The 13,070-nt window shown below is 41.3% G+C and overlaps 1 protein-coding gene across 3 annotated transcripts in view; it reads left to right on the top strand.

Moving 5' to 3' along the window:
- The window catches only part of ptpn6 (protein tyrosine phosphatase non-receptor type 6), a 201,434-nt gene that overhangs the window by 157,559 nt on the left and 30,805 nt on the right, over nucleotides 1–13,070 (top strand). For all 3 annotated transcript variants that reach the window (XM_051932091.1, XM_051932090.1, XM_028809945.2), the window contains exon 13: nucleotides 6,507–6,658. In XM_051932091.1, coding sequence (XP_051788051.1) covers nucleotides 6,507–6,658 — 152 coding nt within the window. The remainder of the gene's footprint in view (nucleotides 1–6,506; nucleotides 6,659–13,070) is intronic.

Below are 13,070 nucleotides of genomic sequence, written 5' to 3'. Positions count from 1 at the left end.
GAAGTAGAAACCATATGTTTATATGGTTATTTTTATATTGTCATGCTTGGGTCACAGATTTGCGCAGAAACACAGGAGGTTGTTGAGAGACAGGAACGTTATTCAAACACTGCAAACAAACATTTGTCTCTTTTTCAAAAGTTTAAACTGTGCTCCATGACAAGACAGAGATGACAGTTCCGTATCACAATTAAAAGAATGCAAACATATCTACCTCTACCTCTTCAAAGGAGTGCGTGTCAGGAGCAGTGACTGTCACAGAGATAGCCCTATTGATTTGTTTGCATTTCGCTCTGTTTGGCTTTTAAGTATGCGAAGCACAGCGGCACAAAGCTGTTGAAGGCGGCAGCTCACACCCACTCCGTCAGGAGCAGATAAAGAGAGAGAGACAGAGTTTGTTTTTCAAGCACAAATCAATACGTGCCCTTCGAGCTTTTAAGTATGCGAAGCACCGTGCAGCATGTCATTTCAGAAAGCAGCTGCACAAATGATAGCAACTTGAAGATAATCTTTCAGCATTTTTAGACGAGCGTCCGTATCGTCTAGGTGTGCGAACAGCCCCCCTGCTCACACCCCCTATGTCAGGATCACAGAAAGTCAGCGCAACAGAAAGAGAGAGAAAGTAAGCTGGGTAGCTTCTCAGCCATCTGCCAATAGCGTCCCTTGTATGAAATCAACTGGGCAAACCAACTGAGGAAGCATGTACCAGAAATTAAAAGACCCATTGTCCGCAGAAACCCGCGAAGCAGCGAAAAATCCGCGATATATATTTAAATATGCTTACATATAAAATCCGCGATGGAGTGAAGCCGCGAAAGGCGAAGCGCGATATAGCGAGGGATTACTGTATTTATTTAGAGCAGGCGCTTTGGCAACCCCTAAATGGGAGCAGTTGAAATGATTTAGAGCAGGTAGATTTGTAACAGTCTGATCATTTAAATTGTCTTTTTTGGCATCAGAATCATTCAGTAAATGTCTTTTTTTTCCCCTCTTACTTCTGACGGTGCCAGTTAAGGAACTGGACTTTGTCCTTGGCCTTTTTTGCATGTGCAGTTTATCCCTGGCCTTGTACATTTGGCTGTGTTACCTGTCAGTATTAGTTACTAAGCAGTCATGTGACAAGATGGGCAGAGAAAACCCAAGGGCATCAAAGTATTTTTCATTTTTAGAGTTCCAGCATTGTTTCTTGTGCTCTTATGTCAACTAGTGGTTTAAGGCTTTTTGCCATTCAGGGGTCGCACAGCTAGAGCAAAGCGAAGGTGAAATAAGAGATGCTACAAACCTTCAGTGCCACCTGTGGTAATAGGCAATATAAGATCATTCACGAACAAAATGGATGAATTAACAGTGTTAACATAGAGTCGGAGGGAATTATGTGCTTCACAAAAATGTTGTTACAGGAACTGATTCCTGGTAGTAATGTTAACATGAAGGGCTTACACTTGGTTAGAGCTGACCAGAACAAAAGAGACAGGGAGTTGGAGGAAGGGGAGGTGATCTGGCGATCTTTGTGAACTGTAAATGATGTCACCCAAATCATATTACTTTAAAGGAGCATCTGTGTTGTCCAAATATTGAGCTATTAGTGGTCAGCATGCAACTTTATTTTATGCCATCCATCCTCTTCCGCTTATCCGAGGGGGCAGCAGCTTGAGCAGAGATGCCCAGACTTCCCTCTCTCCGGCCACTTCTTCTAGCTCTCCCGGGGGAATCCCAAGGCGTTCCCAGGCCAGCCGGGAGACATAGTTCCTCCAGCGTGTCCTGGGTCTTCCCCGGGGCCTCCTCCCGGTTGGACATGCCCGGAACACCTCACCAGGGAGGCGTCCAGGAGGCATCCTGATCAGATGCCCGAGCCACCTCATCTGACTCCTCTCGATGCGGAGGAGCAGCGGCTCTACTCTGAGCCCCTCCCGGATGATTGAGCTTCTCACCCTATCTTTAAGGGAGAGCTCAGACACCCTGCGGAGAAAACTCATTTCAGCCGCTTGTATTCGCGATCTCGTTCTTTCGGTCACTACCCATAGCTCATGACCATAGGTGAGGGTAGGAACATAGATCGACTGGTAAATTGAGAGCTTTGCCTTATGGCTCAGCTCCTTTTTCACCACGACAGACCGATGCAGAGCCCGCATCACTGCGGACGCCGCACCGATCCGCCTGTCGATCTCACATTCCATTCTTCCCTCACTCGTGAACAAGACCCCGAGATACTTGAACTCCTCCACTTGGGGCAGGATCTCGCTCTCAACCCTGAGAGGGCACTCCATTTATTTTATGCCTAGAGAGTTTTATCATATTGTTATGATAGCAGTGTAAGTTCTGCCATCAGCTGCCGCTGTCTTTGCATGTGAAAGAATTCACAGTGTGGTGGGGAGGACTACACAGACTTGCCACCCACAAGCCTTGTTTGCTATTTTTTTGGACTTGAATCATGCCAACCTTTCATGCATCCTGCCCACTTTCAGGCAGTATGTCAGCTGTCCCACCAGGAACAATAAGACACTGGATTTACTGTATACTAATGTTACGGATGCATATTGCTCTATAGCATTACCCACACTTGCAAACTCTGATCACAACATAGTTCACTTGAGGCCTCTGTATAAGCCAATGGTACTGATGCAACTTATTGTCACCAAGATGATAAAGAAGTAGTCTATGGTGAATGAGTTGAAAGAATTGTTTTGGAAAAACTGACCGGGATATTCTCTGTAAACCCCATTCTGAGGATATTGACAGTGTCACAGACTGTGTAACTGATTACGTTAATTTTTGTGTAGACAATGTTGTGTTATCTAAAAATGTATGGTGTTTAAAAAAACAACAAACCGTGGGCCACTGGTGACCTAAAGGTGAGGCTGAACAAAAAGATGAGGGCCTTTAAGGATGGTGATAGGGACTACCTAAGGATAGTGCAGAGGGAGTTGAAGGTGAGAATTAAGAAGGGTAAAGAGCACTACAGCTGGAAAGTGGACAGCAATCTTCAGAAGGGTAAGGTTAAAGCGGTATGGGCCACTGGTGACCTAAAGGTGAGGCTGAACAAAAAGATGAGGGCCTTTAAGGATGGTGATAGGGACTACCTAAGGATAGTGCAGAGGGAGTTGAAGGTGAGAATTAAGAAGGGTAAAAAGCACTACAGCTGGAAAGTGGACAGCAATCTTCAGAAGGGTAAGGTTAAAGCGGTATGGGATGGGATGAGGATGGTGACCAGGTACTGTATAAACTGACATGATGTCAGCAAGATGAATCGACTTGGAGGAGGGTGAATGAGCTGAGCACCTTCTGAGCACCTTCTTTAATAGGTTTAAGGGTGGGACACCTGCAAATACATCTTCAGGAAACCTTCACAAAGTACCCTTTTTTCTGTGTCCTTCACAACTATCAGATAACTAAAAGTGGCAAGCCCTGATGGAATCAGTGCAAAAGTACTAAAGGCCTGAGCTGTGTGGACTCTTGAAGCACATATACAATCTCGGCTTGAGACTACAAAAGGTTCCAGTGCTTTGGAAGACCTCTGTAGTTTATCTGTTGCACAGAGTCTACTCTCACATGGAGATTGCTGAGAGTATGGTGAGAGTCATGTTTTTTTTTTCCTAGCGCCTTTATACCATCCAGCCCCTTGTATTGAGGGAGCAGTTGTGTTTGGAGCAGGTTGACACTGGCCTGATTTCCTGGATTTTAGACTACTTGACTAACAGACTACAGTATGTGAGATTAGTGAACTGCGTGTCGGAAAAGAACAGTTTGCAGCATAGGTGCTCCACGAGGGATTGCCCGTCCTCCATTCCTTTTCACTTTTTATACCACAGATTTCAAGTTTGATTCTGAGACATGTCACCTTAAAATGTTCTTGGATGACACCTTTATTGTTAGATATATTAGTGAAAGGAAGGAGGAAGTATACAGAGACCTGGCGGGTAGCTATTTTGAGTGGTGTTATCACAACCATTTCCAACAGAACCCCAAGAAAACATAGGAGCTTGAGGTGAACCTTCAGAAGAAGTTGTCTTCTCCGGCTCCCATCATCATCTAAAGACAGGAAATCAAGTTTGTTAAAACCTAGAAGTACCTGGGTGTTTACCTGAATGATAAGCAGGGATGGGAGCAGAATGTGGGACTTCAGTACAAGAAGGACCAGAGACAATTGTATTTTTTGAAGAGGCCTACTGTGGAGGACTTTCTGTGAGTCTGTGGTGTTGAATGCCATCATGTTGGGACAGTAGCATCACAGCCAAGGATACTAACAGACTGAACAAGATCATCAGAAAGGCCAATTCAGTCCTTGGGGTGAAACTGGACACTGTGGAGGTGATAGCAGAGAGGAGGATGCTGGTTAAGGTGTCATTAATTATGAAAACCTCCCTCCCATCTGCTCCATAATAAGCTGCAGGGCCAAAAGAGTGCAATGAACAGCAGACTGCTCCTCCCCTACTGCAGGAGAGAACATTTTCGCAAGTCTTTTCTTCCTGCTGCTATCGGACTATACAACTCTGGGCTAATTTAATTCATATATCCTTTACTGGATTATTTCATGTACTGTATGAATGGGATGCCAGACTCTGTAATCACTGGTACTTTATTCGTCACTAGACACTTTATCTGTGTATTGTGCATATTATATTACTGTTCTACTGCACTATATTTATTACTGGTGATTTTTAATACAGGGTGAGCCAAAAAGAAGTACCATTTCAAACGTTTATTCTACAAAAACACAACAAGATAAAATAAATTTCATTACAACACAAGAAAGGGTATACAAAATAGGTTTTTTTTCCACTATGTTTTAAAAATGATGTCTTCAAGGTGGTGGCCATCATTAGCGATACACTCTTCGAGTCGCTCGCATGACTTATTTAGCCATTTCAAGGGGAATAGTGCCGATTTCATGGCGAGTAACGTCCTTGAGGGCTTCAAGGTTTTTGAGGTTGATGTGTGTATACTTCCCACTTGAGAAAGCCCCACAAGAAGAAATCGTACAAAGCGAGATCAGGTGAATGTGAAGGCCATCCATCATCACTGAGGAGGGAAATCAGCTTCCACGAAAACATCCCTCGTGAAATTTGCATAGATGCCGTATGAGCTGTTGCTCCATCCTGTTGAAACCAGGCATCCACCACATCCATTTCTTCCAGTTGGGGCCACAAAAAGTACTCCTAGAATTTCAATGTAACGTTCTGAAGTGATGGTGACTGTTGACCCCGAACCCCTCAAAGTAAAGTAAGGGTCTACAATGCCAAATTCTGCAATGGCGCACCAAACTGTAACACACTCACTGTGCAGGGGTCTCTGATGAAATTCACGAGGGTTGGTTTCAGCCCAATGTTGAAAGTTATGGTTATTTATACAACCATTCAACTGGAAATGTGCCTTGTTGCTGCACATGAAGATGGCATCTCAATGAACGGTTTGCAGAATGTTCGCGCACAACTCTGTATGGCTCTCTCAGTTTCTGCCAGTGAGTTCCTGCACTACCATCATTTTGTATGGATGGAAATTATGGTCCTCATGCAAACTCCACCTCAAAGACATGTTGGAATTGCCTAAGGCAGAAGCATGTTTGCGCGCTGAACGTCTAGGAGACTGCAAAATTGATGCCCTTACAGCTTGGATGTTTTCAGGCATTTGTACAGTCTGAGGATGGCCTGGAAATTTTCTGTTCAATGTTGTAACCGTCTGTATAACTTTAGCCACCCACTGAAGAATTGTTTTCCGATTTGGCATGTCACTGTTAGGAGGAATGCTGAAGTGCGTTCAGAAGGCGCGTTGTGTAGCGATGATGGATTTGTTGTTTTTGAATAACACTTCAACAGCGAAAGGACATTGCACACTGGACCAAGGCACGTTGCCGTCTGAAAACTACAAGGGATCGCCTATCAAAGGACCCCCACCCCGACCCACTTGACTACCTCTACCTTGCGCAATGACCTTAAGAAATGTACTTCATTTTGGCTTACCCTGTATATCACTATTTTTGGTATTGTATGTTTTTTATGTATCTTCTTTATTTATTTATTAAGTGGTTAGTTATTTAATCTACAATCTACTTGTTTAATTTTGCTGTGAGCTGCTGGAACACCCAAATTTCCCTTTGGGGATTAATAGAGTGTTGGTACCTAAGATATGCCTAATTGTGCATTCAAAGGCTCTGACATCCCACAAACCAGAATTAGGATTAAGTAGGTTTTGAAATCTCCTAAATTTTGTTTTATTTTTTTATATTTGTAGCCTTACACAAAAAAAAATAACAAATAAAATTATCTGACAGAATATTAATCAAATATTTTGATATTGCACACAGAAATTAATGTTTTGTTGCCTAGTACTTGCCATTTGTACAGTAAACTTTGGTTGCAAAAGTGTAGGGAAAAAAATCTGTTACTTCGGCAATTTATTATAACGTGGTTATGAATTCCAATTGACTTACCTTGCCAATGTTAATGAAAGAGGTGCTTCATACAACATATTTTGTTTAAGTATTTTTGATTTGTTATAATCCTGTACAGGTGTTGACTGTGACATTGATATCCAAAAATCTATTCAGATGGTTCGTGAACAACGTTCTGGAATGGTGCAGACTGAAGCACAGTACAAGTTCATATATATGGCAGTCTCTCAATACATTGAAACCACTAAGAGAAAGCTAGAAGAGATTGGGGTAAGAGCATTTAAAAATTTAAATGTAGAATTAAGTATGTAGAATTAATATTTACTTGGAATACATTCTTAAGCTCTTAAATGTAGATATTTTTTCCAGTCACGTATCCTAATAAACATTTCCGTACAGAATTGCTAGCAAGAGAGGAAAGCATTACCCAAGGTCAATTGAAGTTATAGTATTTGCCACTCAATTATTAATTGTTTGAGTTTTTTTAATAAGTTTCAAAGCATTCATCTGTAACCATGAGATGGCAGAGCAGCTGTGTCATGCAGCAAGGGAAGGACACAAAACACACAAACAAGTCTATATCAGAATGAATAAAGAAAAAGAAATTCGTAGTTTATGAACAGCTTAATTAAAATAATACAATTGAGGCATTATGACAGGGTCTAATTCTAATGAGAATTCCATGTCTAAAACTCACACATGTCACTGTCTTCAGCCAGTGGACTAGAATTCCTGCATAATATAGGAAAAGACTGATAAATACCTTCAGAAAATTTGGAATTATGTTTTTTGCTGTCAAAACAGGAATAACCAGTTATTTAGTCCCAATACGGTTATCCACTAAGTTTTGGATAACTTTGCCTGTTTAACGAAAGTGTTCACGCAGTGTCTCCTTTTATCTAATGGATATGTGCTTTTAATTGAAGACCTTGTAAATGTCACTATGAAGAATATTCAAAAATGAGAAAGGGACCAAAGACAGTTACACAGCTATTTTGAGTAAAGGAATAGTCAATCAAAATTTTATCTTTTGTATCTCCAAAAACAGCAGGATAGGAAGGGGTCACCATTTTCAATTGTTTTTGTGTGTGCTAACACTAAACCTATCACAAAGCTCTCTGGTAAGCAAACTGTAAACAGATTTCCATTACCATCATTGAAATTGTTCTAATAGAAGCACACAGAATAAGCTGCATGTTTAAAACACATGCATAAAACATGTACAGTACTATGTAAAAGTCTTATACCACCCATGAAAATTACTGTATGTCTAAAGCTAGCTTTCTGGCAGGTACTGTACGTGTCTGTTTACTCATGAATGCACTATACCTGTGTAACATTAGAATAAACTTTGATAAAATAAAAAATAACATTTAAAAAAATAACTGTTTTGAAATATGTCAGTATCTTGTGTGGCCTCCCTTTAGACTACAAAACTAAAACAATTTGCTTTTGTCCAGTATGTTTTTTTTTTGTTTAAGTAATCCTATAGTACTAGGGTGTTGTACTGTGTTAGCCATTATGAATGTAGTGAAAAGCCAAGCAAAATGACACCTTTTATTGGCTAACTAAAAAGATTACAATATGCAAGCTTTCGAGGCAACTCAGGCCCCTTCTTCAGGCAAGATGTAATCCTATAGTAAATGCTTCCATCTAGAATTTGCAATAATGTTTTTCACATTAGCTGCTTTTTGTTATTTTCCTTAACAAATTGAACTAGCACTGCTTCAGTTATGCTGAGTTTGGAGCTCTGAAGGGGCCATTTGAATATTGTTAGTTTTTGCATCTGCATACTTCTGCTCCAAGTATGTCTTGATTGTGTTTGCCGTGTGTATGAGGTCCTTATCATTCTAAAAGATGACATTTTGACAGAGATACTTAAGTTGATAAGGAGTTGGGCTGCATAAAGTAAACTAACATAAGCAGCAGTGTGTCGTGGCATTATAAAAATGTAATTATAGTGTACTTGTGTTTACTTTCAGATTTTCCTTTAGTTCAGTTGACTTTTTGTGTATATTTTTGGAAGAATCAAATGGACATTTATATTATTTTGGCAAAGCAAGCATTTTGACAAACAGAAGTACACTTGTTGGAATCTTAAAGTCCTCACAACATCTGTGAATGTTTACATCTCAAAAATATATACATTTCTGAGACTTGCACTCGCTTCCATGTCATGAAGTGCTTGAAAAGGTAGCATTTAACTCATTAAATTAAGCAAAAACAGACAATGTCTGATTTGTATGATCAGCTTTCTGACCTTTAACATGCGTACTTGAAGAGAACTGAGCAGTCCCTCAAGTACTTCAATTTTTGACTCTTTTTATCCACTTTCTCTTGAGGATTCATTTTCTCTGGTTAAGAAAATGAAGCCATCTTCTAGCTCCTCAGATGTTCTACCAACTATCTTGTTTTTAAAAGTTCTAAACTCTATTGGCCCTAGCCTAGTATCTGTTATTAATTGCTGTCTGCACTCTGGTTGTGTCCCCAGTTATTTTAAACAGCTGTTTACATCCTATTCAAAAAACCTAATTTAGATCCCTGTATTGTTAAAAAAAAAAAAAAAAAAAAACTATAGGCCCATCTCAAAACTGCTGTTCTTTTTAAAAACTTTAGGAAAGGTTGTTGAGCAACAACTGACCACCTTTCTTGAGACGAACAAATTCTTGGATTTTTTTCAGTCTGGATTTCAAAAGAATCATTTCCACAGAGACAGCCCTACCGAAAGTCTCAAATGACTTACTAATGGCTGCAGTTGCTGGCAAGTGTTCTGTACTGGTATTGCTTGATCTTAGTTCAGCCTTTTTTTAGACAGGTTGTCCCACTCTTTAGGTATCACTGGCTCAGCTCTGGCCTGGTTTTCATCCTGTTTAGCTGATTGGAGTTTTTCAGTTTGTGTTTGAGAGTTCACATCAGTCAGTGCTTCACTGTGTTGTGGAGTGCCTCAGGGTTCTGTTCTTGGGCCTATTCTTTTTTCATTATATATACATATATAACATATATATATACTGTTAACTCATATGCATTATATATACAGTACATATATAACATATATATACGTTAACTCCTATGCATTATATATACATATATAACATATATATATATACTGTTAACTCCTATTATCAATTCTTTTATGCATAATTCTTATTTCTGTGCCGATGATATCCAGCTGTATTGTTCTTTTACGGGCCAACAACTACACAAGTTTGCTTTTCTTGTTGATTGTTTGACGGAGATTAATAAATGACTTTTAGCCAACAACTTATAGCTAGACTCTCAGAAAACACAGCTTCTAATTTTTGCCCCTGCCACCCCTATATAGCAATCAGTCCAAAGCTTTTGTCACTTTCTAGTTTCTCTCAGGTCTCTCTGCGCAACCTAGGTGTTGTTTTTGATCAATCCATGAATTTTGATACCCATGTGAGGTCCCTTAGTCAAGCCTGCTTTTTTCATTTAAGAATCTTATCCATATTAATGACTGTTGTTAATAAGGCCAAGATGGAAATGCTTATTCATGCTTTTATTTCATCACGCATTAATTTTTGTAACTTTGTTTATACCTGTCTAAGCAAATCTGATTTAACTTGTCTTCAGTCCATTCAATACGCAGCTCCCAGGCTTTAAACACACTCCCATAAGTGGACTCGTATTAATCCTCTTATTCTCTTTGCGTTGGCTTCTAGTAGAATTCAGGATACAATATAAAATTCTCATACTCACTTATAGAGCCCTGCAAGGTCGGGCTCCTCAATTCCATTGTGGATCTCCTGCACCATTACCTCACTAGTCGAGCCCTGAGAGCCAGCCAACAGGGCCTGCTTTTTGTCCCCTGCTCCCAGCTGAAGATGTGTGGGGACTGAGCATTTCAATCTGTTGCTCCCAGACTGTAGAACAGTCTTCCTCCTACACTGAGATCAGTGCAATCAGTGGAACAGTTTCAAGTCCAGCTTAAGATGTACTTTTTTAGACTAGTTTGTAGCAAGGCTACATAATTTGACAGTCGGGTTGGCCTGCACCTGTAGTTTTGATAAAGAAAGCAGATGGAACATACAGATTCTGTGTTGACTACAGGGGACTTAATGCCAAGACACTCTTAGATGCATACCCCATGCCTCAGGTATAGGAGATTTTGGAATCCCTGCGTGGAGCAGCCATCTTTAGTACATTAGATCTACACAGTGGTTATTGGCAAGTGCGAATGGTAGAAGGCAGCGTACATAAAACTGCAGTTTCCACACCAGAAGGTTTGTTTCAATTTCGGGTCATGCCCTTTGGCCTGAAGAATGCAGGGGCAAGTTTCCAGCGTTTCATGGAGCAGGTCTTGCGTGGGTTGATCGGGAAGATATGTTTTGTCTATATAGACGATATTATTGTTTTCTTTCAGCGACTGGGGCAAGCCCGTCTGACGTTAAATGTGAAGAAGTGTCGCCTCGCACAACCGCAGATTAATTTTTTAGGGCATGTGGTATCAGGAAAGGGTGTTGAGGTTGACCTTAAGAAAACCTCAGCTATTCAAAACTACCCTATGATCTAAAAAGTTTACAAAGGTTTCTTGGTCTTGTGGGCTGGTATCACAAGTTTATCCCACGGATGGCTGACATAGCTGCCCCACTCAACCAGTTGAAGAAAAAGGACATTTCCTGGAAATGGACCACAGAGTGCCAGGAGGCAGTGGACCAACTAAAGGCAGCACTGCAATGCCCGCCCATCCTGGCTCAACCGGACCAACAGTTAACTTTCCAAGTACACACTGATGCCAGCAATGTAGGGCTCGGGGCGGTCCTCACGCAAAATTTGGACGGAATGGAGAAGGTGATTGCCTATGCATCTAGGAGTCAGCGAGGCCCTGAAATCAACTATTCTGCTTCTGAAAAAGAGTGCATAGCTATGGTTTGGGCAATAGAGAAATGGCGTCATTTTTTAGAAGAGGTGGAATTTGAAGTATATACGGATCACAATGCCCTGCCCTATATTTTTAATCAACCCAAAGTGTCATCACGCCTGACCCGGTGGGTATTGCGCCTTCAAACATTTACATTTAAAGTTTTTTACCGGACGGGATGCAGCAACATTGTCCCAGATGCATTGTCAAGAATACCAGAGATGACAGGGGTGGTGTGTATGGCTATAGCACAAAGCCAGTGGTGTGCCCTGCCTCTAAGTTTGCAGGATATAGCACAAGCTCAAGATACCTGTCCTGCCTGCTTGGAGCTTAAGGAGAGTGTTGCTAAGGCTGAACCTGGCCACATTCATTTCAAGGAGCTACAAGGGGTGCTATATAGGTCCGTACCATCTAAGAGTGGGGGCACCAAGCTCCAACTGGTGCTCCCAGAAAAATATATACTGGAATTTCTACACTATTATCATGATAGCCCTTTTGGTGGACACTTGGGGAAGTTAAAAACCCTATTGACGTTACTAGAAGTGGCATGGTGGCCGTCGGTCTGCAGAGATGTGTGGTCCTGGAGTGGCCTAGCCAGTCTCCAGATCTCAACCCCATAGAAAATCTTTGGAGGGAGTTGAAAGTCCGTGTTGCCCAGCGACAGCCCCAACACATTACTGCTCTAGAGGAGATCTGCATGGAGGAATGGGCCAAAATACTAGCAACAGTGTGTGAAAACCTTGTGAAGACTTACAGAAAACGTTTGACCTCTGTCATTGCCAACAGAGGGTATATAACAAAGTATTGAGATGAACTTTTGTTATTGACCAAATACTTTTTTTCCACCATAATTTACAAATAAATTCTTCAAAAATCAGACAATGTGATTTTCTGGATTTTTTTTCTCATTTTGTCTCTCATAGTTGAGGTATACCTATGATGAAAATTACAGGCCTCTCTCATCTTTTTAAATGGGAGAACTTGCACAATTGGTGGCTGACTAAATACTTTTTTGCCCCACTGTAATTTGACAGTCGGGTTGGCCTGCTGGACTGTCCGTCACTTTATAATGTGGGCTGGGAGGGTGTTTGTAAATAGCCCTTCAGGCACTTTTGATGACGTCCCAGTACTGGGAGGATCCCGCCCGGTAAATATTCCAGCTGCCTGTTGCCGGCGTCATGTTTCCATAACAACCGAGAGGGGAAAGGATGTTTCGGCGTGAAACTTTTTCTTTTTAAGGGGAATGGCGTATTTAAGGAAAGGAAGGAAAAGGCTGAAGGCAAGGAGGCGACTATCTACGCTCTAAGAATCATTCAGGATCTTACTTCACCCAGGGACGTCTGCTGTTTGTGGGTGGCAACCCCAAAGAAATAATCAGGTGACGAATCCCTGAGAAGAGGCCAGGTACTGGTGTTCTCTGGGTGCTCCCGTCTGGTGAGTCGGATCCATGAGTTGCGTATCTTTGTGATAGTCCGCGGAGAAGCCGTTTCACCAGAGGATTGTTGTGTTTCCTCCTGCCATACGGAAGGAACCGAACTGCAGGGTTTTTTTTCTTATATGTGGACTAAGTTAAATCTTTCTTTTTGCGTTCTCAAAGAACAGTTTTTTAATTTACTTTTTTTTAGTGTCTGTCAAACCGGGGGTTAGGATTTGGGCGCTGGGAAGGGGTTCACTAATGAGCACTCAGACACCGGGCAAGTAAATGTAAACAGCAAATGTCAATATATTTATCAGTCCCACTTTCTGTTGTGCTTTATTTTTTGCCAGTTATTTAAGGGTGTGCATTGGGAACAAGAGGGG

This window comes from Erpetoichthys calabaricus, chromosome 9, assembly GCF_900747795.2.
Source record: "Erpetoichthys calabaricus chromosome 9, fErpCal1.3, whole genome shotgun sequence".
In the NCBI taxonomy this organism is placed as follows: Eukaryota; Metazoa; Chordata; class Cladistia; order Polypteriformes; family Polypteridae; genus Erpetoichthys; species Erpetoichthys calabaricus.
The sequence above is the reverse complement of the archived record's forward strand: the minus strand, read 5'-3'. Positions and strand labels throughout refer to the sequence as shown.